This window comes from Rhea pennata, chromosome 4 (genome assembly GCF_028389875.1).
Source record: "Rhea pennata isolate bPtePen1 chromosome 4, bPtePen1.pri, whole genome shotgun sequence".
Lineage (NCBI taxonomy): Eukaryota > Metazoa > Chordata > Aves > Rheiformes > Rheidae > Rhea > Rhea pennata.
In genome coordinates this window covers 47,650,785-47,678,192 of record NC_084666.1, presented here as the reverse complement: position 1 = coordinate 47,678,192, position 27,408 = coordinate 47,650,785, and the positions used below count along the sequence as shown (strand labels likewise).

Genomic DNA, 27,408 nt, shown 5'->3' with positions numbered 1-27,408 from the left:
GGGAAACTATTGTTAAAGTAGAAAATAGACATAGCTTAAAACAACTTGTTAAAAAAACCCAATACACTAGTTAGAGCTTCATGTTCCTGCCTCTGTATATGCTATTTATATGGTACAAATTCTGTAGTTTTTTCTCTTCATTAAGAGCTAAAAACACAGCACAGAAGCACCACCACTGTCATCTGAAAAAAAGGATTTGTTCTTTTCAATTACTATATTGTATATTTTAGGAAAATAATTCTGTCAAAGTTATTGCAGTATCTCGTTAGAGACAGGACAGCATTTTCCCCCAAAAAATTATTTTGGGGAAAACTTTAATGTTCGAAATTTACCATTCAAAATTAAATTTGCAAACATTAGAACTTATTTTTTTATAACAAGTCCTGTGCATCACTGAGCATCACATACGTAAGTTATGCTTGCTCAAGTTTTTTTAGCATCTAGGCAACAGAACATTAAAAGAAAAAGACATGTATTTGACAAAGTACTTATGTTTTTGTTTAAAACGTTACGAAATCATGAAATCCATTAGAACTACAACTAATCCTAAAAAATGATGAGAATTCTCATACTTCTTGCTACTTGAAGAAGTACCAGTCTTGAAATAGTTAGTTGTCTAACTACATTTTTATTTTCCGGGATACTGACTCTTTCCTGGACTTTTGCAGCTACTCTACAGCCACTCAAACTTCCATCCGTCCATACTGACCCAATTTCATGTTACAGAAGTCAACTCTAGCAAGACAAGTACTTTCAAGGCAGTCTAACCCAACCCCTGTCAAGGCTCAGAAGGCTGGGAATGTTCACTATACAGCAGATTTGTCATCTGACCTGGGTAAAAAGGCTGGCAAGACCAAGATGCAACTACGTGTAAGTCACTACTTATATGGACGCTGTCCACATTAGGGTCACGGGCTCTAATTTCAGTCCTCTGTATCAAGGGATCCATCTGTGACCACATAGCCTCCAAGGGAAGAGGCAACATTACTTTTTGCACCAATGAATCCTAGCTCCCTTCCTGAAACCACATAAACTGAAGCAGCTGGAACTAGATGCAGACAGCTCATCCTTGTCTACACTAAGGACTTGCCCTAGGTTTGCCAAAGCCTGTGGTTTGCCACAGATAGCCTAAACTAGGATAAAGCCTGTGTCAATGTGGCCTATATTCAAAAAGCAGCAGTACTTATATTGAGCATAATGCTTCTGAAAAGAGAAATCTGGTAGCAAAATCAAAAATGCAACCTATCTCACAAATGACAGGATCAGAGCCTAATAGACAGCTGCAGAATTAATACAGCAAGCAACAGACAAATATAGTAACAAGGAAAAAACTACTCACGTGACAGGCCTCACTAGGAATATTTCTCCTCCACAACATAGTCAGAATGCATTTGATCAATCACTTAAACATTCAACCTGCCAAAATCAGATGCTACTTAAGGTAACTGATTACCAATACCAGAACTCTGCAGAAGACAAAGAATAACCTATCATAAAATAACAAAGTAACTAAGCAGCACACAAAAAGAGACTAAAAAGGAAAAAGTAACAATCTCTTCCCTCTTGTGCACATCAGAGGGAGAGGACACGGAAACCAACACAATTCAACTGCCAGCTGCACTCTCCCACTCAAATTCCAGAGATGAAGGAAAACACAGATACTAACCTGAGTTTAAACAGAAACCTACATAAATCCTGCGGGAAATAAACCAAAGCTCAAGTATCAGCTTTAGCACTTTCAAAATATCAGCATGAGACTCTTTCAGCAAGACCCCAAGCTACGTCCTCTTCTGAGCTGGCAGTTCAAAACTCCCCTGGTCTGCCTCGTCGGTCCTGAAACTATCCCATGGACTTCACTTGCCAGCTCCTCCTCCAGCCACGAGCATTACTGTTTTCTTTGAGAGCATTACAAACACCTTTGGAAAGAATTCTCTTCCAGCTCTTTTTTCCACCCACTGGATGAACTTCATGTTCTATTTATCATAGAAGTGTCTTTGGAAAGAAATAATAATAATAAAGAAGCTAAACTATACCCATGCCTGATTAATTTGGCCCATCACACTACTTAGGAAACTCCAGCTCTCCTCACAGCTTCCAGCAACCTCAGACCTTGTTTGTTTTTTGCAGGGTTGAAAAACAAAGCCATCTGGTTGTTTTTAAAAGAATTGCTGTTTTATAGGGAAAAAGTGAAATCTTCCCTAAATGACCTTTGAGAGGAATGTCCAGCCATTAAAATATCTGCAACATGTAACCGCATGCTTCTTGAAACACCCTTCCTAGAACTAAGGTCTCTCACAGTTGTTTACGCCTCAGACAATTCTCCTAACTGACAAGCAGAGCACCCTTAGTTTAAGGGTTTTCAGAGCTGAATTTTCGGTTTGGATGGTCCTCAGTGCCTTTTACTGGATTCTCCTCAGAAAAGTGGTAAGACAGTGAAAACTTGCTCACATACACAGGACTCCCAAAGCAAATGTACTGAAGTTCTTTCAGTTAAGAGAAGGGTGAATCGCTTCTTCCTTATTCCTTCAACAACCATCTCATTCTCAGCATTATTTTTCATTGTACTTCAGCAATTTCCACCTCATTCACTTACTCACTTCTGTTATGCCTTGCAGTCTTCTGAGTAGGTCCCCATCTCTTTCAAGCATCCAGCTCCACCAGCACCTCAGGGAGAAGTACATCTCCCATGACACCTATTGCTCCTTCACTGCATGCTCCCACATGCCCTCTCTTCCTAGACTATCCTCTGTAACAAATGATGCCTGAACATGGGAAAAGGCACTGGTGAGCAGCCCAGGCAATGGAAGTACTGGTACAGGGCCCCAAAGCTGCCAGTCCTTCAAATTTCCCTTCCCAGAAACCAGGAACACAGTGTTTGCATTAAAATAAATCCTCTTCTGTGTTTAGGAATAAGGAATCTGGAACACTGGCTAGGATACTTCCTTTGCAGTAACTCTTTACCACTTTTCTATTCACTTTTGAACAGACAAAGATCTCCAACATCGCAGGGAAGAATTGGTGGCATTAAAAACAAACACACATAGCAAGAGGCTCCAGACACATACAGGCTCCCTAATTGCCAATACTTAACTGATCTGCCTGTGGGTTTCCTCTGCTCTGTGGGTTTTTTTTTCCCCCTTCCTTTAGAAATGAGTAGGAACTGAACACGGAAAATTAATGCTGCAAAGAATATATTAAACATAGTGATTTATTGTGGCAAGGAAGCTGCCAAAGAAACATGCTGCACAAAATTCCTCCAGCTTGTTCTGCTCTAAGGAGGCATAGCTCTGATATCTGTAGCATGTGCTGTTTACCAAAAGACCAAGATAAACAAAAGAACAACACACAAGCTGATTCTAGTCTCAATTACATCAGTTTACATCCACGTTTAAGCAGTAGGATTACACTGTATTCTGAGTGACTGAACCCAAAATTCAGCTCTGAAAACACAAAAACTTAAATTTGAGCCACTGTGATACTACTTTTAAACACTAACAACAAGGTCATGGTACAGAGCCTCTACTTCCAACTCTGCCACTGATCTATTGTGCAACTTAGGAAATCACTTTGCCTCCCTCTGCTGAATCTGCTTCATCTGCAAAATGAAGACAGCTATTTTTTTCCCTTTGGAGATCAGCCTTCGGATCCAATCATGCACATGAGCAATAATATGAGTCCAAAGCAGGGAATGAGATTGCTCCTTCTGGAGAAGCACAGGCTTAGCTCAGCTCAAGGCAACTGTGAAACTGCACCCAGAGGGTTTGGGAGGGAGACTAGATTGCTGGAAAGATATTTTTTAATTACATCAGTTTCTGATGATCTACTTGGAGTGTACAAAAGCAGGATCTTTCTCCTTTCCACATCCTAAATGTACACTTAGACTAAGACTAACCTGCTACACTCTAGTCTTAAAAATCCTAAGAGCTAAATATATGCAATAAGAATGCAAAAGTAAAATAGAGGTCATCCCCATAACACTCATTCTTTCTTCTAAATGCAACACTGCATCATATTCAAGGCTTTTATGTTCACTTTTAGTCACACATGCATTGCCTCTCCTTCCTCTTCACACAGATCAGCAAGATCTCAAACTTCAAATCCACGAACAACCTGTAACATGGGATAGAAGGGGAAAAGTCTGAAATATTCCTTTAGCTTGAACAGCTGCACTGACAAGCTAATGCAGACAGTGCCAGTGGATAATGCAGGTTATTTCTTTTAGTGACAGGAAAACTTAAGTATCAGGATCTCTGAGAGAATGAAAATGATTTCTCAGGACGTTAGCAGTCTAGTGTTTGAACCAAAAAAACTCAATTTTTTGACTGGTTCTTTTGTCATTATCTCCTACATTTGGAAACTGAGTTAGTATGGGATAGATAAGCAGCCAGTAAGTGGCCTGAAAATTAACTGGATCACTGAGCCCAAAGGGTAGGACTACTTATCAACAGATATCTGGCAGCCAGTTACAAGTAGACACCACTTTGAATTTGAATCAACTGCACACATGAATAAGGCAACTGCAGACTGGGCAACACCAGAAGCAGTACAGCCAAATCATCAGGGGAGTTTATTATTCCCCTTTACTTTGCCTGGTGAGGCTACACCTGGATCCCCCATTTTGAGATGGATGTTGAGGAGACATGAATGTCCACCAAATGGTCATCAAAACGGTCAGAGCACATGATCTATAAGGAGAGGCTGAAGAGGCTGGGCTTCTTTGGGTGCCAAAGGGCAATCTAATTGCCAGGAGACAGAGAAGACGAGAAACTTTTCTCCACAGCAGCACATGGCAAAACAAGGGGCAATGGCCCTACATTGCAGCTGGAGAGGTTCAGCTTGGACATGAGGAAAAATCTCTTTGCTAGGAGCATAGTGCAGCACTGGCACAGGTCATCCAGAGATGCTGTGGGATCTCTTTCTGGGAGGTTTTCAAGACTTGGCTAGACAGAGATGACACCAGCTTGATCTAGTGTTAGCAGTCTTCCCACTGCAAGCAAGAAGTTCCACTAGATGACCTCCAGTGGTCCCTTCTGACTAATATTTCTATGATTCTGTGACTTCTTAGTACACTATGTAAGTATACTGCTTAGAATAAGCAGTAGCACCAGAGGTCTTTCCACATTGTCCATTTGCCTAATGCACAACAAAGAATCAGATGTTTTCATGTTACAAGGGTACCTCTCACCCTTTCCAGTGCTCGATTCCAACACAATAACCTGGATTTTAATTTACCTAGAATAAACACAATCTGTTATGTGGTGCAGAAAATTAGCTGCAAAGTTATTCCTGATGAGAAAACAACTCAAGTTGGTAAAAACAAAAATGTTAACAGCAATTTGTAATTTGTGGAAGATTTCAAACAAGAATTCCTAGCTTCCAGGCTTAGGGGCTAGCACAAATTCATGGGGAGAAGAAAGGACTATTCCATTCCACCTTTGACAGGCAAAGCTGGAATTATTAACTGACTGACTGCAGACTGATCATACCCGCTACTATATAGAAAAAACTCATACTATCTGTTTTCTTCAGACCTCAGGAGCACATGCATTTAACTGGAAAGTGAGTAGAGTTCTACTGCATTGTCAGTCCTGTACCTTAAGACTGCCTTCCTGCTCTGTTAAAGGAGTAAGGGCTTAATTAATAGCTTCAGAGATGCTCTAGGAAAATACACACTTCAAAGATACTGCCAGAACATTACTTTAATATTTCCTAAACATAATTTTACAAGACTAGCATCATATAAAAGAGAAAACAGAAATGTAGCTTTCACTGTGGGAACTCTTCTACACCACACACTAAAACCAAAGTAAGATACATAATACCATTCTTCGAAATCACAGCTTGATTTATCAGACGCTCTGATATGCTATTCATTAAAAGAACCCTTTGATCAGCTTCAAGGGCTTCTTTATAAAGGAACAGGAGAAAGGTTGTGTCTGTTTGTACTGTTGTCTTGATTTATTTTAAATAAATAACAAGGCCAAATTTTGTACCAATCAAATGCAGAGAACCAGCTATAAAAAAAAAACTGCAGTACATTAAAAAAAAAAAAAAAAAAAAAAAAAAAAAGGCAGCAGATAGGCTAAGTGCCAATAATGTCTAAAATCTATTCTGAAAATGAATCTATTATTTTCCTCCCTTTCCCAATTCCTGAGGTCAAATTTTCACAGTAGATTACCAGATTTAAAAATTAAGATCTCTAACTTTGTGTCCCAATAAATTGTTCCACTGTTTTTCTACCCTTGTCCTCTCGCCTCCAAGGCCAAAGCCCTTTTAACAAATTACAGATTTTGGCCAAACAGATCCTTCTTAGGACAACTTATTCAAATGTCTATGACTCACTCAATCCAATAAAAATGAAAACAACATACCTAAAATCAGTTATATCACATTACAAAAGTTTCTGTAATCTATTAAATAAAACAAGCAAAATTAACCCCATTCCTTTTACCAGTTTTGTTCATGTTCAGAAATTAATTGCAAATATGCAGATACATGAAACCCTGTGTTCTATTACTACCATAATTTTCAGTTTGAAAATGTTTAGAGGCCTCATACTAAATAGCATACTTCTTCTGACCTAACTCTGACCTGGGCTTTAACCGTGCATGATCTGAATCAATCGGTGAAAACTCTTACAGTAAAACCAAGAAATAATGATAATTATAGATCACTGCTGCCAGGACTGAGATGTCTTTAATACGGCCTGAAATTTAACAATTGAAATATCATTAATATCAGGTCATGAAAACAAATGTCCCTAGTTTACAATTTAACATAGCAACAGGTGTTACTTGGATTCAGGGAATGTCTGATTTGATCTTACCAATGTGTTAATATTTAATAAAAATCAATGAAGAGCGGTACATGAAAAAAAGACACTTGTAGGCCCTCTTCTGCTACTCTTCGCTGTATCTAAATGCTCCTTCATGGCAGATGGCTACTAATTGCACTAGAGAGGCAAAAGGCAGTATATTGAATGCACGTCTTGTGAGTAGTATCTGATATCTATTTCCTTCTTTGGAAATCATTACCTATGGTCTTTGGTTCATTCATGAAACAAATTTCTTTCCAATAGCATGCTAGACCCAGTATGACCCTCAGAATACTCTGCCTTCCTTCAGTACTTCTCCCATACTAAACATTTGACAGGCTAGTAATAAAACCAGAATATTTGTCAGAGTCCTTGATATCACTTTAAATAAATTTCACCCTGAATAATATAAATGGCATCATCCTATGATAAATGTTAAGATAGTTTATACACATCTCTGTCTAAAAAGTTTCTTCTGTGCGAGTTATTGCAAATGTATTATGTTCGAGATAAGTTTTGAAACTGTTCCTGCTTTATTGTGTATATGAGCTTTTCATCCCTCGTACTGTAAACACTCAAGCACAAGCCAAAATAGAAATACAGACATACAGGAACTAAGAGTGCAGTGATGGAAAGGACATGAACTTTAGCCCTCTGCAATCACAAGAAATACTTGTACTTTTTTTTTTTTTTTTCCTTTTTATTAAGCTGATCATGTTTTGGATCAAAAATTCTTAGCTTTGGGATTTTTAAGGAAGACCATTCTGCTTCTTTTGGCTCCTTTTATTCCATCATTCCACATTCATGATTAGAACTGCACAAACTTCTGGACAAGATCTCACCAAGGTTTTATACCAAATAAATTGCTGCTACTTTGGCTCTCATCTGGAAAAAATCTACATCTATTTCTTCATCTTAGGATATTTGTCTTTCTTAAGACTCACTGCATTATCTCTTCATGTGGTGAGCTAGTATCCCCGTGTTCTCCTTAACTATTTTATACTAATTCTAATGCAGAAATTCTTGTTATTACACTTGAGTTCAAGGATGATGACCTGCAGCATCATTTTGTTTCACTTTAGATCAAAAGAGGGACTTTACATTGCATTTTTAAGAGATGCATTCCAGAACATGTAGTATAAGTTAAAAATAGAAAAGATGAGCTGCTGCCTTTTTTTTTTTTTTTTTTTTTTTTTGCTTTTGTTCCCCCCCCCCCTTTTTTTGGTCTTTCTGTTGTCAAAAGCTGCTCTCCCAAAGTATTAGCTCCTCATAAAATGGCATAGCCACAAAATAGTCCCCAATGTAACTCAAAGTCTGAATTGCTGCCCATGTCACATGAGCAGTGTTGCACTACACTTTAACTTGTATACTTCACTGCTTAGTTTTCTCTCAGTTCTTACACAGGAGACACTGGTCTTCATGCAGCTGCAACTCTTTTCCCAGACTCATGGCTGGGGCCAGAGTGGAGATGAGAATCTCACTCAGCAACTTGTCTCCTCAGGATTATGCTTCCATCTATAACGAGAGATGGATCTCAGAGTGTAGCAGTACTAATTAGCAAAGTGTGTCATCAAACTAAGGCAAATAGCTCTGGCCTAGGAAGAGTAGCAAAGCATGCACAAAGCCACATTATCTTTTCAACAATGACTTTTCTTCCTCATAGTTCATCCTGGAAAGCAGAAATAACACGGCACAATGGCTAGTGAGATTGCGAAGGGGACAGAAGATGCATAGATAAGGTTAGAAAACACACTACTAACAGGAATAAAAGACTATTGAATGAAAGACCATTTTCCTCAACAATGCAAGCAACTTAATTTCTCTTAATTTCTCTGTATGTTCCATGTGAGAATTTGGAATCTGTAATCTAGACAACTTACAGTAGCATTTTATTTTAAGGGCTGGTCCACAATTGAAATACCAATTCTATGGAAAATTTTTGAAATTTTACTTTGCTATTAGTTCCAAGTGAAAACTTCAAAAATACACAGCAGACCAAAAAAATACTGGGAATTACCACCCAGAAGAAGTGGAGACAGAATTAAACTATTTTAATATTAAACTATATATTCTGATAAAAGATTTCCTTTTGATAATGATTTAGATTTGACTTTACTGTAATATAACATGATCTAACAAAAGTTCAAATATGTAGACTATAACCATACCATTTTAAGAAAAAGGTTATGTATTTTAAGTTGCAAAAGGACATACAATGATTGGTGTTTTACATGGATATAAGTAATTGACAGAGGCAAAATTCCACTGCAACTTGAACACACAGCTGAACATAGTTGTTGGAGAGGTGAGAAGGAATAGACATGTGTCCTTTCTCCCATCACATCTCATGGAAGATAGAGCTCACGAGTTGTGTTATGAGGAGAGAAGGCTACGATTCCCTCTGCTCTTCTGGCTACAAAACCTATCCCAGTGTACTATAAAACTGTAACAAAAAAAAAATTAGACTGTAAAATAAAAGGAAACAGCCACACGTCATGTCAGAAGACTAGGCACCAGAGGAGCCTTTTGGAAAGACTTTTCACAAAAGGGTGGGGAAATCAGCTGTAGCTAGTGTGCTCTATCACTTTAACTCATTAAAACCCCATTACTTGCCATAGGATATGAAAGAAATCCTATTTCTTGCTGGAAAATTGAGCGGAAGAGTTTAGAAACATAGCAAAGAGTTTAAAAAAAAAAGAGTGATCAAGAAATGAGAAAAAAAGATAAAAAGGAAGATGACTACAGAATATTCAGATGTGTAAGAGGTCATGTAGCCTTGCAAATCAATAGCTTTGGAAGTTTATAGCAACTGCTGGTGGAAATTCTGAATCAACATAAAATATTTGGATCTATGTTTTGTTTAACCTCTTTTTGTTTGCTTTCCCCAGTTTTCAAATGTTAGGTATGGTAAGATCAGAGTCAAGGGAATAAATAATTAAGTGTTGCTAATCTTGGCTGAATCAAAAATTATTTTCCATGCTACAGAAGCAAATGCTCCAAAGCATGCAGAAGCAAGAGTCATAAGGACTTCTTGTCTTAAATTACAGTTTTGTCAAATAACTCTGTATGTGAAACACAAACAAGCCTTTTGTTTTTTAAGTGCATACAATTACAGTATAGTAAAACCTATTAATTCCTTAAAATATCAATTACCTTTAACACAAAGCTATTCAGGTTTTCATACTGTTACCCAAACAAGTAGTAGAATGGCATTTTTATTTTTCTAACATTTATTTTTTCCTTTTATGGAATGAATTAAAAAAAAAAAAAAAAAAAGGAAAGGAAAGGAGGGGAAGAATAAATACAGGAATACAATTCTTACCCTGAAGAGCGGCAGTCTGGTTTATTTCTTTCAGAGCGATCTGTGAGAAAGGAGGCATAGTATCAGCACAGAACTTGGATGTTCTTTAGTAATACTAATACAGAAGCCTTAAAGAATTGTCATATCACATGACTAGCAAAACCAAAAGCTGATTCTGTTGCAAAACACTGTTTTTCTGCACTGGACTACTTTGCTCAAGACAAAGCAAAATCACTGGAAGTTAAACATTTGTTAAAATTCCTTTTCTGAAAACATAGTGTATTTAGTGCTTCATATTAATGCTTTGGAAGCATTCCCCTCCCTTTAGCTGAAATGAATAGGACTTCAGGGTAAAACTAAAGGAGAGGGAAAAGGGGAAAAAAAAACAAAAAACAAAACACAGAGATTACTCAGCGCAAAAAAATCATTCCATGAATCATGGCTGGCAGAGTTCCCCAACAGGATAGGAGAAAAATAGGCAGTTGGTTGCAGCAACATCTGCAAATACACTGAATCCAGTGAAGCCCCATCATTAACTCTTTGATGTCGAATGTTCTAGGTACTAAATCTCTTCCTGTTTTCAGAAAGTTTTGTTTATTCACTGAGTATTTCAAGTAGTTTATGTGCACTAATGAGACTGCGCAGCAACCCAAAAGAACAAGGTACAATCATCGGAGCTCAGATAAATCTTTTCTTTCACTGCCTAATTTAACAGTTCTAAAGCCAGGTCTAGATTTAATTTGTAAACTGTTTTTTTACTTTTGAAAGTTCTGATACGTAGGAGCGTAGAGGTTATCTCAAGTAAAAAGAGTTAACATTTACCATACAAGTGTTATAAAACAACCATTGTGTTGGGTTATCAGAATTGATATATTATTAATAAAAAAGGTCCAGTATGTCTCTTACCATATGACTTTTGAATTATCTGAAGTAAGTAAGGGAGATCTGCGTGCTCTGAAATACATACATGCTAACATTGGAGGGGTTTTTAAGACTATTTATGATGAAAAGATCCATTGTGCAATTAGAAGGATGTTCTTACAGCTACAGATAATCTCTACCAACAATGGTAGTTTTGCTTCTCATCCCTTCTGTGTCTTTCAGAAAGCAAGCTATTTTTTCCTATGTCAGTGAACAGTTTAATGAAAAACTTGGCAATACAGAAGAATAAGAGACTTCATAAGGAGATATTTCAAATTCATAGACTGTATATAGTCTGTAAGGAACCTTATAGCCCTGCATTTGAACTGAAATTTATTCTCTTAATAGCACACATGTTTGAACAGTTTTGACTCATGTATAGAAAAAATATTTGCCTCTCCAGTTCTATGTGTTTGCATTTGATTACATTTTGATTGAAGTAGCAAAAAATTATTTTATGTCAACAGCGCTCAAAGAAATATTTAATGTTCTTTCTATCCACAGGTGCTCCTATTGAGCTGTTACAGCCACACAATACATAATTTGCTATGTTTCCGACTTACAGCCATCTCTATTTCAGCATGCTCTGCACTCCCCTGTTAGCTAGAAACAGCATGTAATAGCCCACATCAGAATTACAACGGCAGCTGTTCAAATACACACAGAAGGATTTGCTCTTCCCATCCTTCTCATCTGCTCATGTAACCCCCTTACCTGTGAGCACTGAAAACCAGGCAGGGCTTCCTATTTAAATCTGCTTGCCGTCTGTTGCATGTTATTAGTGTTTCCCAGTCATTTATGCAGCCATGATCTAACAGTACTCAGACAAGACCTTCCCACTTTTGAAATGTTAGTGTGAATGTGCCAGTGAAAAGGAAGAAAAGGAGTCCCAGAACATGTAAACAGAATCTCGCAGCTCTCCCCCGCAGCCCGCTTCCCACCGGCAGACCCGCTGCAGCCCGTCCACGCCACTGGGACCTGGTCAGCCAGGAAATCAACGCAATTCACTCTTCTTTTTCATTTTATTGAATTGTTGAAACTGGAAACATTACAGTTGTTTTTACAGGTTTTATTTACTGCTAAATTTAGAGGAAGCACATCATTCACACATACACTAACTCACTAAAAAGAGCAAAGGGAAATGTAATACAACTAGCATGTAGTTATCATATTTAAGCAGAAAACAAATCCTGTGCAAATTTAAGGTGATTATAGATTTCACCTTCTAAATTTGATTTAGTATCAAGTCTAACAAGAGACTTGGGAAGAACTGAATCTTTCAGTTTAGGGCTTAAATTTTGATTTTCTGGATGCTGTTCTGGCATTACATATAACAAGCACCAATTCAAGAAATGCCATACACCACACAACCCTAGAACATACCACACACTCCCAGAATACATGCACAAGAGAAATAGGTAAATCTCAAAATATTACATATATGTATATACACACATACCCTGTGTGTGCCTGCACGCATGCCAAAACCAAGCCCCATTCCTGCATTCTGTAGGCAAATCCCTGACTTGCAGAAATTGAGTCACAGAATTGTACCCCGCAGCTCATTCTATTTTACTCTATATTTTACTAACCTCAAAAAATGATAGACCTCTATATTTCTGTAATAAAAAATTACAAACAAGATGACAGTAGAGAAAGGCAAAGATCTGAAACTCAAATCTTCCACCATAGACTGTCCTCCACTCCAAAATTTGCTTGCTATAAGACCTTTCTAGCATGATGCAGCACATCCTTCAGTTCTGAACTATGGCAGCCAAAACTGTGTATCAGATTAGAGCAAGCATTGAATGTTCACTGGACTACAATGCACAAAGAACAAAGCAGTACACACTCAAGCACAGAAATTTACAGGCAAAATGTTGTCTCCTGTGACAGATACCACCTTCCAGACATAAGTTTCTGCAGATGAGAAACTTGTATCATTTTTCACTATCTTTGTGTTGCTGAAGTAATGCAGTTTCTTACTATGTATATAGTTATAGTCACATTAACCAGAATATCCTGAACAGCTAATGCCCACATGATAGAAGACTGGATCATTTTGATTGTAAGCTTATTCTGGTTAATAAATGTTTTCAAAAACCACCATCGCCCTGATCTGACAGTTATACAAGAAATGTGTGTAGCCTGGGCTTTGTGCTAGCATGGCAGATCTATTCTCCATTTACTGACAACTGAGGGTGGTCAGTGCTACCACATCTTTAATTTTACTGCTGCTTTAATTTTGCTAGCTAGCTCAGACACCTTAGACATATCTGAAGAGCACAGCCATACACTACAGAGATGGTTCCTCCACAGCCAGAGGAAAGTTCTTTCTGCTCGTCCTCCAGCCCCAAAGCCACACAGCCAGTTAATGCTTCCTGCTTTAGCCACACAGCCGCAAACAAAGCCAACCACAGTTTTCAGCTCAGGTAAGTCTCCTTTCTGACTAGTTCAGCACACAAGCAGAGCAAGTTCATACATACCTGTAAAAGACCACAGTGACAGATCTAAAAGGTTGGTACGCTCTGTATAATGTGCTGTTGTTTCAGTAGATGGGAAGTGACTGATAGGATACACATGCCTTCTACACCCTGATTGCTAACACAGATATGGATATTTTAAAACTATGGAGATAAAGGAGTAGCATGTTGGAATTTACAGCAGAAGAGTCTAAAGTCACAAGCAGAACTACACTATCCTCTCACCCAAGCTACAGTCCATTTTAAGAAAGAGGCGAAAGAGGCGAAGCATCAAATTAAAAGACCATCCCCACAGGAGACTACTTGCAGTCTTACTGTCTGTAAGATTTGACCATCCAGTCACCTGCAGTCCAGACTGAAAGAAATTTTCCCCACTTGATACTAGCATCTACTCTTTACAAAACTTTTCCAGCCCTTCTACAAATACAGCTAGTGCAGGAGAACTATATTACCCTTATCCAGCATGCAGGGGTAGGATACAGCCTAAGAAGTTGAGGACCTGTTGAGTGGAGCAGACAAGATAGAAGTAGTCAGAGCCTTCTGGCTCAGGTCAGGAAGACAGGCACCATGTTTTAAATATTGCAGAAGAATTAAGGGCAACATCAGGACACAGAGACCTGCTGTTCATACCACTCCTGTTCTGCAAATCTAGCATGTTCTCATAAAATTGTGCTGTATATGTATACAGTATATGTATATGGTTTCATCAGTTAGCATGGATATGTTCCACTCAACCTCTGAGTGCTGAAAAAAGACAGAAATGTCACAGTCCAGTTGCTTTCTGAAAGGGTCAAGTTTCTTTAACTGGCAATTTGATTACCCTTCAAGCATGGGAAAATCACCATCTTCGTTTATTTGCTTTTAAAATGACAGAACAGTTTTTCTTCTCAAGGAAAATACAAACATAGCCATCAGGAGAAAAATAACTGACAAAGTTATTTCAGTCACTCTGCAAACCCAGAATAGCTTAAGCTTTGCCAGAAAGATCACCAACAAAGCAGAAAACAATAGCATTTAAGTCATTCTCTCTTGTCTTCGCAAGACAGGCAAAGAAAAGAAGAAAGGCAACTCACACCAAGGAGAATCATTGTTTTTCTCTGTTTATTTTCCAAGACTCTTTAAAGTATCCGGTTGCTAAGCATGGCTTCAACTGAAAAGTGTGCTCTCACTACAAAAAAATTTAAGTATAAATATCAAGTGCTGTTGGAAAATGAACAGAAAATTAACAGGCATTCTGCTGCTTCAAACCCCCAAAGTGACTTAGGAATATCCAGTGCAATTAGATCCCAAGGTACGGGTACAATTCCTACTTTTACTCTCATCCTTCAACTTGAAGTCTCTCAAAAGCTCAATGGGTTCAAGAGGACAAAAGGAGAATGTACTGCTTCCTATGTCCGGAAATGCTGTATTTTTGTCTTGATTATGGGTCCTGAACAGAGCAGCCACCAGAGGGGGCGATGCAGGACACGCGCGCTAGAGCAACCAGCTGTCTTCGTCGCTGCGCCGGATGGCCAGGCAGAGGTTTCAGAGTGAGATGCCTGTTACAGTGCTCCTGCAGCAGATGGAAAATCTCTGCATAAACCAGGCAACAGGAACAGTTGGCTCTTGAGCAGTGCTGCCAACACCAAAATACACACTGAATTCATATGGTCAAAATAGGCAATTCCTGTAATCCAAATGCCTTAATCCTCAATAAGCATACTTTTGTTCGGTTTTCAGGCTTTAACAAGGACAGATATTAAGACCAACTCATCAGCGTTACAAGGCATTATGTTGAAATGTGATGGCTACCACTACTATTTTAATAATGTGCACTTTCACTATTACCCAGCTGTTCATAACTAAATATTGCAACAGTCTCAGGTAGCCAATCCAATTAGCTCAGAGGAGACAAAAATTCCCTTTTTAGTGTGTCAGTGTACATGGGGTCCAATCTCAAAATAAACTGCATGTTTTGGGGGCAAAAGACCAGCATTTGCATAGGATTTCCAATGTTTCCTTGTTCTTTATTTGCACAGAGATATAAGCAGTAACTGCCACTAGCACTGCAATCCTTTTCTCTTCTATTTGTTAAGGCAGAATGAGGCCCACAGTGACTCTTCCTTCTTTATAGCACTTCTCTCAGGTAAGACATCGTAACAATGCAAATTAATCTCTCTTCATGTCTTCTGCCTTTCAAATTCTTGATAAGGGACTCTGCTGGTACAGGACTAAAATACAGAGATAACTGCTCTGTTTTATGGATTTTATTGTACAGCAGCTCCTAAACAAATTGAGCGAGACTTATAGTAGATTCTATACAATGGAATTAATGAGAGGCATGGAAGAAACTTTTCTCATTTAATTTAATGCTTCACTTTCTCTTCACTCCAAAAGGCCACAAAAACAGAACACCACACATGAAAAGGAACACACACAAAGTTCAAAATTGTAAAAGCAGACAGATTTTTATATCTGCTTTTAATTCTACAGTATGCTGCTAACTTCCAGAGTAGCAAATTGGGGAGAAAAAAAAATTACGTTACCCCCTCACCCAAATAAAATGATATTGCTCTGTCATTAAAGCCTTCTGTGGACCTGTACAACACAGAAATGAAAAGTGAATTTACTGGACAACCGAGGCCATGGTTGCCAGTACTGCTAATGCTGGTTTGTTGCCACTATTCTGCCCTTCTACCCTCTTGTTCTTGCTCTTACCTTACTCCTGCACTGTGACAGCAAAAGCATCTATGCATCAGTGTAAACCTGTGTGCCAGCCTGTGAGAGGACATGATGCAGGAACAAGAGAGAAAAGAACTAGACTACGCAAGCTCTCATTACCCCTCACAAAGGTCAATGTTGCAAGAACCCAAGCCTAGGCCAAACTCAAAACCTGACATTGGTGGGGTTCTCAGCATACAAATGACAAAGATCAAACACATGCAGGACATGCACATGTTACAACACTGGTACCTTCCAAAGCTCAAGCAGAAAATATAAGACTCGGTCATTTCTAAAGCTGTTTTCTTTTTTTTTTTTTTTTTTTTTTTTTTTTTTTTAAAGAGTTCTGAAGGTATAAGTCAGCACATCTTTAGATGACTTATTTCAGCTGATCAGTGCAACATAATGACCTACTTCATCTAGGTACCTAGTACTGAAGCAGACGTATGCATCCACACACCACTAGCATCACGCAGGGTGCTGAGAAGAACCTTGCTACTTAGTTTTGATACTTTCACAGCGGAAAGTACCAACTGACTTAACACTGATAAACAGAGGCTTTATGACCACAAAATACCTTTCTCTCTAGGCATTTCAGAAATCTTAGCTCTATGCTTTGAAAATAATTTCTCTGAAGTTACCGACACTGCCAGTAAAAGGAAATTACCTTTTGAGAAAATGGTACAGCCATTCTTCCCAAAACAGACATTTAGCATGCCTGTAGAGATGCTGCCACTTCCTTAAATAAGGCAACACATCTCAGGGCCTTATATTGGGTCTGTCTGCCATACGTTGACAATAAGTGTAACACAGTTACACTAGTGTACGTAAGCTCATCGTTCTTTACCCTTATCTCCTGGTGCCTCAGCACCTTATAAACATTCATACACAGAATTCAAAACCTAAATGTATTCTGTTATTTCTTTGATTTGCCCAACAGCATTCTCCTGCTTGTGAACCAATATATGCCCCACGAGCAGCTACTAGTCAGAACACACTCCTTGCCATAAAGTTTCATCAAACTTTATGCCTAGAAACCTAAAATATACACAGAGAAATACTGCTGAGTGACTAAGCCAAATATGATAAAAGGCCTTCTAAAAATCATATAAAAAAAAAATTAAGTTTTCTACAGGGTGGGTGGCTTTATTATTTTGGATTTTTTTCTGTGAATAACAGTTCCTGAACTTGTGCAGTCCTCTCCACACACAGGGGTAATTTCGGGCAGTCACAGTAGGGGAATATCACTTCCACCATTTAAGCAATTTCCCTCAACCTACAGAATACAAAACCACATGCTGTAGAATGTAGCCTACATGTGTAGCCTTTGCTACACGCCTTACAGGGAGTCATTTACAGGTTTTGCAGAATGACACCCTTGTTACTTTCAAAAGATGGACTCTCCATACAACTCCATCAACTCCCTACAGCCGATACTGTGTTAAGATGATCTATTTTTGGATGGGAAACATTTAGCGAATTTCACCCACTTCGCCAACAATTCCCATGACCACCTCAGATTTTTGGGCAATTAAATGTTTTCCAAACCTGTTCGCTCAAAACAATATAGTCCCACTGCTGAGATGGCAAACCTCAACAATAAACCTCTCCAGTGCGAGCCTACATATTATGTGCTTGGAAGCTGCAGTTTGGCAGGTAAGTCTCACTAAAGCATTCAAGACATGGATTCACAATGAAGTGCTGAGCACCACTATCAGCTGAAGAGATTCCCACTTCAGTGACACACACAAAAAAACAGTTTAACTTTGAAAACAAACAAACAAAAAACCCTTTAAGTCATTATTAGATTGTTTCATACTGTGGGCCCATCAACAGCAGAGGGTACGCAGCTTCCAAACCTTCATAAATCCATCCAGAATTTAGATACTACAGTAAACATAAGTGCATAGGCTTGTATTTAGGGAGGAATTTGAAGAATAGGGAAATGAAATGAGACAGAAAGAGAGAGTAATAAAAATCCGTATTAAAAGATTGTAATACATTCCCTCATAAAAAAAACAGACTCTCTCTAAAAATACAAGAAATATGGCAGGCAATTAACAACATTTATTTCTAAGATACCACTGAAATACTCAATAGCTTGTTGCTGGAATATTTTGTGGTCAAACTCTTGTCAACAAACTCTCTTGTCAACATTTATGAGACAGAACCCCCAAGCTGTCTACCCAGTTCAAACAAACACACCTCACCAGAGAAGATTCCTAAACCTCAAGGATTTTGTTGCAAGAACCGATATTCCACCGAAGTGTATCTGAAATTAGCCCATTAACAAAAGACTTTTCCTCAGACATTAGTAACTCTGCCTGACAGCCACATGAAAGTAAAAAATCTGAGGAAGTTCACATTTTTTTTTGTAAGTACCACAGAAAGGATTATTGTAAAACTCTACAGACCTCTTGCATTTTATTGTAAAACAAAGATTACAGGATCTAGGAACAACATTAAATAAGAATATCATATTTGAAAGCAGGAAAAAAAAAGATTTGTTTAATGTTTCTGGTATACCAATAAATGATTGGAATCTGAGCAACCCTGACCCGTTAGATTCGAACACATGCTCAAAAGCTATGGAGCTTCAATACAACTAAAGCAGCAGCTAAGCACATGTCTCTTCTTGAAATGTGTCATATTTTAATGCATATTATGTGATAATGAAGAAATATGCACCAAAACCTCATATTTTTAGATGAGAGTCACATAGTGTTCCAAGCACATTTTACTGAGATGTGAGATGAGTTTATCCACACCCCAAAGTATACGCTAAACATTACCAAATCCTCTTTAAGGTACCTCAGACTTCTTTGTTACTTTCAGCAGCCATCTGTGTAACCTCTGTATCTTTGAGTCCTTGCGAACCATCCTGACCACAAGCCATGATGCTTTCTTCACGCTCTGTCGAGTTACATCCCTTTCATAGCGATTTCACCTCATGCAGAAGGTGTGTCCATAGAGCACACCTGATCACTCAGTAGTCAGGTCTTGTGCATCAGCATGATCATTGGAAAATGAGGGTGTGCAGACCCACCTAACAAACATTAAATTAGGATCTTACAACAATATGCAAGTTGAAAAAGGAACCAAGCTTACACAGCGGAAGAACATCAAAAGTCCTGGCTAACTATTACAAACACCAAAGCACACAGAATCACTATGGGAATTCACAGAGTCCTCAGTGACTATGAAAAGACAGAAACGTGCTAGAAGCAAGTGCTATGAACTTTTCTGATCATAGGTCCACTTGCCTAACCAGTAGGGAACATACAGATGTCTTCTAAATCTCCAAAACAGAAAAAAAGAGCTATGTTTCATGAAGAGGGAAGACAGTAGGAGAAGAGAGATGGATAACAAGGAAATAGCAAGTCAGAAAATACAAACACAGCCCTCAAAATGACAGAGAAGTAAACAACCATTCTAGAGCACAAGGTCTTTACATCACCTTCTAAGAACACCATGCGTGCTCGACAAAAATAAATATGGCACACACCACACTGCTTGGTGTATTGTTTGTTTAAAAACTGAAAATGTTGAATTCAACACAAGTTACAAACTATATACACACATAAATCATGATTAAAATACTGTGCTTCTTTATATACAAAAATAAAAGCTGTATGTCATAATTCTAAGAAATACTTTACAGATAGCCACTCATATCACACACACACACCTTTCAGTCCTCACACATGGCTCCTTACTTCAGGTAAGAGCTGAATACATTTGCCTCTGAGCTCCTGAGGAATTACAATAATTCACAAAGTCTTCTTGTTTTTCAAAATGTTTAGTCATTGTGCTTCCTCCTCCTTCTATTCTCTCAAAAATATACAATAGAAAAAGCAGCTATTTTAAAAGTAATTTCTTAGCAGCTTTCAGCCTTGACATCAGGTTAATGCACCTACTTTTCAGCCTTCTATACGCAAAATCCACTCTCATTCTGTTGCTAATCAAGGTGGCACAAAACAGTTCTTCTCCATTGTCCAATGAAAGGCTTTAAAAAACATAAAGTAGCTTTAGATGAACAAGGGAAAGGAAGGCAAATTCATAATCATGCAGAAAGGCTGGGAACAATGGATCCCGCACTTAACACTGAACAGCCCAAAATTCCTCGGTAGCCTGGTAATGCTATGAGAGATTGTTCCATTTCCTCCACACCATGGAGAAATATCTCTCTCTTCCCAGGAGCTCCCAGATCTCTCCCTTCCCTCATCCCACTCCTGTGCACACACCAAAAAAGCCTACAGATCTCATCAGAGGCATCCAACCTCTGTAATGACACTAAAAAGTATTTCTACACTACTGTGATGTAAGGAATACAGTCCCATAATGACACAACTCAACTAAATAGTACTTAATTGATCCACCAATGTCAAGCTAGTGGACAGGACTTAGAGAAACGAAGAATGCCTAGTGTCACAGTAGAGCTACCATGCATTTCTGAGAGCAAGTCCTGTCTACTTGCATGAAAAAGTGCATTCTGTCATCATAAAGTTGCACCCACAACTGTTAGGTGCACAAGGTCTGCAGCACTATCCCATCTCATCACTCAGCGATACATGTGCCCTCTGGTAGGGACACTTCCAAACACTGTCTTGGCCTGCAGCAGGCACCCAACTCTCAGCCAAACCTCACTGTTCAGGTTTTGAAGTCACTGGGTGTTGGGTGTTTTCTTTCTTTCTTTCTTTCTTTTTTTTTTTTTTTAAACATACTTACAAAGGTTGGTTTATCAGTCATGATGAAGTTTACAGTATTTGTCAATAGATTCAAACTACAGCACCTGACATTGCAATTTTCAAAGTATTAGCTATAAGATGGGAGATTTTTTCCAAAGCTTTTACTTTGATCCCAAGTCCCAGATTTCTGTTAGTTTCTGCACCCCCAATTCATAGTGCAATGGAGCAATTTACAGTGAGAGTCTGATCAAAATGCTGAGCATGTTTCCAGGTGTTTATGTCCTGTGACCCCAACAGTATGAGGCAGCAGTATTTTAATAACATCACAGCACAGGGATCACCCAAAAATTCTCGGAAATTGATTTAACACAGACATGCACAACGCATATCAATTTTTAAGTGTAGATCTGCAAAATAGTGCTCATGTTTTAATGCAAGACAGAGTGCATGATAAATCTGTCACTTTAAGAAAATAGTGTATATTAATTTTAGCTTACCTCCTATAAATAGAAACAAAATGTTATCAAATGGCTTCTTCCATGCACACAGTTTTCTGTTTATAAAGAAAACAGATCAGAAACTTATTTCAAGATAAAACTACAACCTCCCTCCCTCCTCTTTTTTTTAAAAGGAAACATGTACTTGAAAATTTGCCTACAGTTTTTAACCAGTGTTAATAACCATTGCAATTTAGAAGAACTAGTCAACACCTAGTAAAATTACCAACCAGCAAGCAACAGTAGTAATTGATTTCATACAATGTGTAAGTTATGCCACTTACTATCACAAAACATCTGAAGATCAAATTTACAAGTGAATTCAGAAAGAAATGAAATTCATGAAAGAAATCCAATGGCAACTACTTCACATGGCCCTCGAGATGCAACCTCCAAGAAAACGCCGGGTCACTAACTGCAGAAGAAAAGGAACTTTTCTAGACATAAAGATTAAATCTTAGGAGAGAGTTCTTGCATGTTTTCTGTAAAACTCCAGGAGGCCAATGTAAGAAACAGGTTACTGGACTAGATGAACCTTTTGTCTGATTCGGTACGACTTTCTCAGGGACTTGAAAATTATAAATTTCTTGTCAAAAGGTTTTTTTCTTTTTACAGAATAGGGTATATATGCCCTAATACCAGGGCAATACCAGGGCTCTGAAAGGCTATGGTGATACACCCTACCAGTAATCTGTCTTACAGGAGTGTCTACGTTAATCATTTGAGATCTTTGGCATGTTCTGATCTGATCACATTTTTCCAAAAGCCTAAACAAACTATTGAGTGGGTGATTCATACACAAAACAAATGCAACATCCCTTTGAAAAGCTTGGAATAAAAAAAGGTAGGAAAGAATATCAACTGTAAGATCTGTGGCATTCAGCTTCTACTATGACACTGTGACATTTTCATAAACTCAGGATCAAAACACAAGCTTTGCTTTCATCCAGCCTTTCAACTTAAAGGATTAGGGCCCCTGGGCTTGGTCCCAAACCCGGCTCTATACAGACACAGAGTGCAGGTAGAGATTTGTTTTGTAATATATGCAAGACATCATAAACTGATTAAGTTCATCTTTAAAGCTCCTCATTTTTAATTACATCTTGTTAAAAGATCCTAAATTCTCAAGTCAGAACACCAAGCTAATAATTTTTCTAATATGATATCCACCTCATACAAAACTCCGCTGATGTACACTACCACCTGAAGCAGTTAGTACAATACAGTGTGACATCAGATGATCAATTGCATAAATACAAATGTCCATAAAACCCTATGTCTTTGAGAATTCATACAACCTTGGGGGGAAAAAAAAAGGAAGCTTTCTTGCTAAGTGCCATCAACTACTAAATCTATGCTTTTGTGTTTGCTAAAAGCACTCCCTCATAACTCTTTTTTGTCCTTCACTGCAGGGAACGATGCTTGCCAAGCGCAAGCCACAGATAGACAATATCTTGTCTTCCCAAGTCTGCTGCTGCAACGCTTCAGTACCTTTGGTGCACGTTGTCTTTCAAGAGTAAAAACCTTTGCTAGTAGCAAGGCTGATGATTTCACTTCATTTTTCTACAGCTTGAGAAACTAAATAAGCAAACCAGAGCTGAGCCGTGAGACGGCTGAGCTTCTTTAGGCTAGCAAAGACAAGGCCAGGAAGCAATGTAATAGCAGCCCACAACTACCTGAGGAGGGGTTGAAGAGATCACAGACACAAACTCTTCTTAGTATTAGTGGACAATATAACAATATAAGCACAATGGTCACTACTGAAGCTTGCGAGGTTCAGGTTGAATGCAAGTAAAAGAAAAACTCCTTTACTAGGAGGCAGGGCAGCACTGCAACAGGTTACCCACAAGAGGCTGCAAAGCCCTCTCTTTTAGGAGGTTTCCTAGATTGGCTACACAAAGTCTTGTCTAGCTTGATCTCACGTTGGAAACAGCCCTGCTTCAAGCAAAAGGCTGGGCTAGGTGACCTCCAAGCTCCCTTATAGTCAATGCTTCCATACTCTAGGCATCAGAAGTGAAAAGAGAGTAAATAATGCCATACCTAAGTATAGAAAATAAGCATTACATGAATACCTCTACAACAACTGTCTTTAAGAGTTATCAAAATAAAAATTCTTTTCAAACTGCACATCTTTTATGAGATACTTATTAAAACAGCACACTCAGAACTATGTTAACTTTTGACAGAGAGAGGGTTAACTCTGCTTCTCTGTTCTTTCCTTTAAATCAAGTCAAAAGTAAATATCAACAAATATGTTTATAAATATTATTTATTCTCAAACAACCACTATGGTAGAAACCTCTTGCAACAAAGTTAAGACTCATTCTGCCTTTTGCTGTCCATCCCCTTGCTTTACGCAAGGCCCTTGTTTCATTATTTGTTACTGTCACTGGAAATGATCGCTTGCAATACGCAATTAATAGCATGGTCTTCGGACAGTCTTAACTGAATGAGTTACTCTCTCCAGCTACAGTTTCAGTGCTCCTTTTGCAACGGAATACTATTATGCCTTGGTTCAACTAAAATCTCAGTGAAGAAGGTCCATTTCATCAGACATTAAGTCTTTATTTTGTTCTTTTGTCCTTTAGTTTCCTGGGCCAAGGAATCACCCTGTTGACCATTACAAGTTATTATTTAGTCATCTCCCTTATAGGAGCATTCACTTTTAGAACAGTGGTTTCTTTGGAAGACGCAACACACCACTTCACTCTTCACTCTTACCTAAATAACTGCAAGCAATTTTTTTTATTCCCACTGACAGTACACTTGAATTTCAAAATATGTTGACGAATTTTCAAATACAGACTATGTTATTTAACACGTACAGAAGCTTTAATTAGTATCTTAAATTTACTTCAACAAGCTAGATTCAAAGACTACTAAAATTAGTGGAGCTGTTTGCAGTAACTTCAGCGGGCTATGGAAAAGGCCTAACCAGGTAATCTTTTTAATACTTACAGGATATTAGCACCGGTTAACTATTATTACAGAAGGATTAGATTATTTGTGCTCTTTCTGTTTTATAAAGACTGAAGCCCTTGCACTGGGCATTGGGAATACACAAACAAACAAACAAACAAAAAAGAAAGGAAAAAAAAGCAGCAGCCCAGGAGAAAGTTGGCACTCAGCTGGCAATCAACTCTACCATTTCTTGAACTCCACAATCCAATGGATTAAAAATAATAATAATAATAAAGTAATAAAAATAAATAAATAAAAAGCCACCCATAAGCTCTCCTCTCAGGCTTCTTTTAAAGGACTTCTTGTGTGCACACAGAGTAGCAGACCACAGGTACACCTTATGGATTTATTCAGGACAGTTGATATGTTCTGTTAGGGTTTTTCCCCTCTAAATATGAGGCAATAAATGGCTATCCATGCCACGGACAAGCAAAATAACTTCCAGATCAGCACTGAAGGACACAGACATGCAGACAACTCAGTTACCAGTTGATCAATGCTGACTTGTGTTCTGTGAGAAACAGATCTTTCTTCTTCTTCAATGTAAGATTTAGTCAAGATTTTGAGAACATATATACTAAAAATAAATCATCTAACTCTTAGAGAGACCTTTTTACTAATTTATTTTTCTTTCTGCTCTGAAGTTATGTGCACCCTTGCTAACAACAAACTATTCATGTTATGTTAATGTTGGGATCCAGTGAGCCCTAACAGATCACCACTGACTAGTCTCAGGCTTAAGAACTTCAGGAAGAATCTGAAATCATCTTACACTTTTCTCCTTAAGATTGAGCACATATTTTGCACTGACCTGGGAACAGCTGCTGAGCATTCTTGTATCAGATTCTTAACTCATCTGAAAAAAGTCTGCAGTGCCTGCAAATTACTGTTCACCAAACACACTACACAAATGCACCCCTGTAATTTCTCAGCATTTTGAGCAGTGAAATATTCAACCTTCTTTTTTCTTTTATATATATTGGACACAGCTTATTGTTCTCAGCATACAAAACAAGTCAGCACAAGTTTGATGTGGGAGTGTAAAGAATTGATCCAACCCTGAACTAGATCTTGCTCTGGCAAAAAACGAACACCTAGCCAGTAAACCAACCAAAACCAGACAATGTACCAAGCCAATGATTTCACCCATAACCTAAAATTTCCCCCTCGAGTTGAAAAACGATGCCAGATAACTATGACATTTGAAATACTATGGAAAAAACAGACGAACAAGCAGAGAAGTTTTAGCGTAGCAAAAAGTCACGTGTAACATTCACGACCGCTGTGTGGGAACAAACCACAGACAGGCATTTGTGATAAGTAAGAAAGAGCAATATTAAATTAAGTCAAAGCCTTTCCTTGTATTACTAGCCATCTGTATTTTTAACTACACATTCAAGTACAAATCATAATAGCGCTTCATTATGAACTCAAATAAATTTCATTATTGACTTCTCTATTTGGCATTTTTTTTTAAATAGTAGGGAACATCTGCCACATCCATAACTGGCTATTCTCCCTCTAAATATACTGACTAGAATTCAAAGACAATATAGACACTAAACTAAATATGTTCAAAAAATGCATTTGAGGTAACATCAGAATACTGAGATTATTCCACAGTCCTAATGCTGCAATCACTTATGTGTCTGTGCTCATCTTTTCAGACAAAAAATAATCAATGCAGTTTATAAATAAGATTTACTATACTCAGTACAAACTTCCCTTAAAGTGCACTTATTTTAGTCTGAACTCACAAAAGAAAAAGTCAAAACGGGAAAGCACACAAGATTCAAGTCCAAAAGTAGTCTGGATATAGCCTGTAAGTGTAACAGGAAGAGGAATTTTACTTTGTGGGTTGTTTTAGTTTAACTACCCACACCACTTACTCCATTAAAAACAAAATATGGTTAACCAAAATAACCAAATACTAAACAAAAATGCAATAAATATTCAGTGTTCTCAATTCCTTCCTAGAGCAATACTGCATGTGATAGAAGGGATAAGGGAGTGGAAATCTATCACATGATTTTACTTATGTATATTGCTGTAAAATAACCTAAAAGTTTCCAACAAGACTGGCTTCTTTTTCCGCAACAGGTGATTATTCAGTTTAATGAACCTATGCAACCGTTTTTATTTTTCTCTATTTTATGTCATAGTTTTCCTATCACTTTTTTCCACGCTTCCTTCCAGTTTCTCTCCTCCTGATCACTCAGACTGTAATCCTAACACCACGGCAAGCTCTGTAGAAACACAACCTCCATGGCTTTTGTTGCAAGCCTAATAGGTATAGATGTCCATTCCAACATAGTGATGCAGAATGTGTCTAAAGAGTAGTTCATATGCAAGCTTTAACAACAAGCGTTAGGAGTTCGGGTTTTTGTAGAAATATCACTGCAAATTGACCTGATCCTTCAAGAAGTCAAAAACATTTTTTCACAGAGAGAAGGCAACAACAAATCAACCTCTCAGCAGCATGTAAGTGACTCTTATTTTATGCCAAGGTGCGGCATGACAGGAGCCTAATAAAAAGCCTGGGTTTTCCAGAGTCCAGCTTGAAACTCCAGCAGGACAAACAGGAAAGGAAGAAAATTTCCCTGTCCTCTTGTGTGACAATGTGCTGAACTTTATACATACTAATTAAAAAAAAAAGTCAGTATTTCGTAAATGTAGACTCTTTCCATTAGAAGATTCTCAAATCTAAAATTGCTCTACCTGTTATGTTTTCCCGGGTTTTCCAGAACTCACTTGTTAAAATGCTTTCTTGAATTCAGAGAAAGCTACCTCGTCTTCACAACATGCAGTGGGGCAAAGAGGCAATCAAACAAGAAGACTGAGCTGTCTAACAGATTACTGCTATGGAGAAGGATGGTCCTGCTCCCATGTCACCTGCTCATGTCTCCAAGCCCCCTGCTTTACATCAGCTCTGGCACTTGTTTACTACGTCAGCAAACCTCTTCAGCTCATTAGACCAGCTGAAAAAAAAGTAATCCAACAAAAAAGACACAACAGATTTCTAACAGCTCAGGCCGCAGTTTCA

The 27,408-nt window shown here is 38.1% G+C and overlaps 1 protein-coding gene across 5 annotated transcripts in view; it reads right to left on the bottom strand.

Annotated features, from left to right (window-relative positions):
* The window catches only part of SH3D19 (SH3 domain containing 19), a 94,159-nt gene that overhangs the window by 54,954 nt on the left and 11,797 nt on the right, over positions 1-27,408 (bottom strand). For 4 of the 5 annotated variants that reach the window (XM_062573867.1, XM_062573864.1, XM_062573865.1 and 1 more), the window contains one exon: positions 10,137-10,176. Coding sequence is in view for 3 of the 5 variants with exons in the window: in XM_062573864.1 (XP_062429848.1) it covers positions 10,137-10,176 (40 nt within the window). In the remaining 2 variants the exon portion in view is untranslated. Of the gene's footprint in view, positions 1-10,136; positions 10,177-27,408 lie in introns of those variants that run through there. The other variant, XM_062573869.1, reaches the window with a different exon arrangement.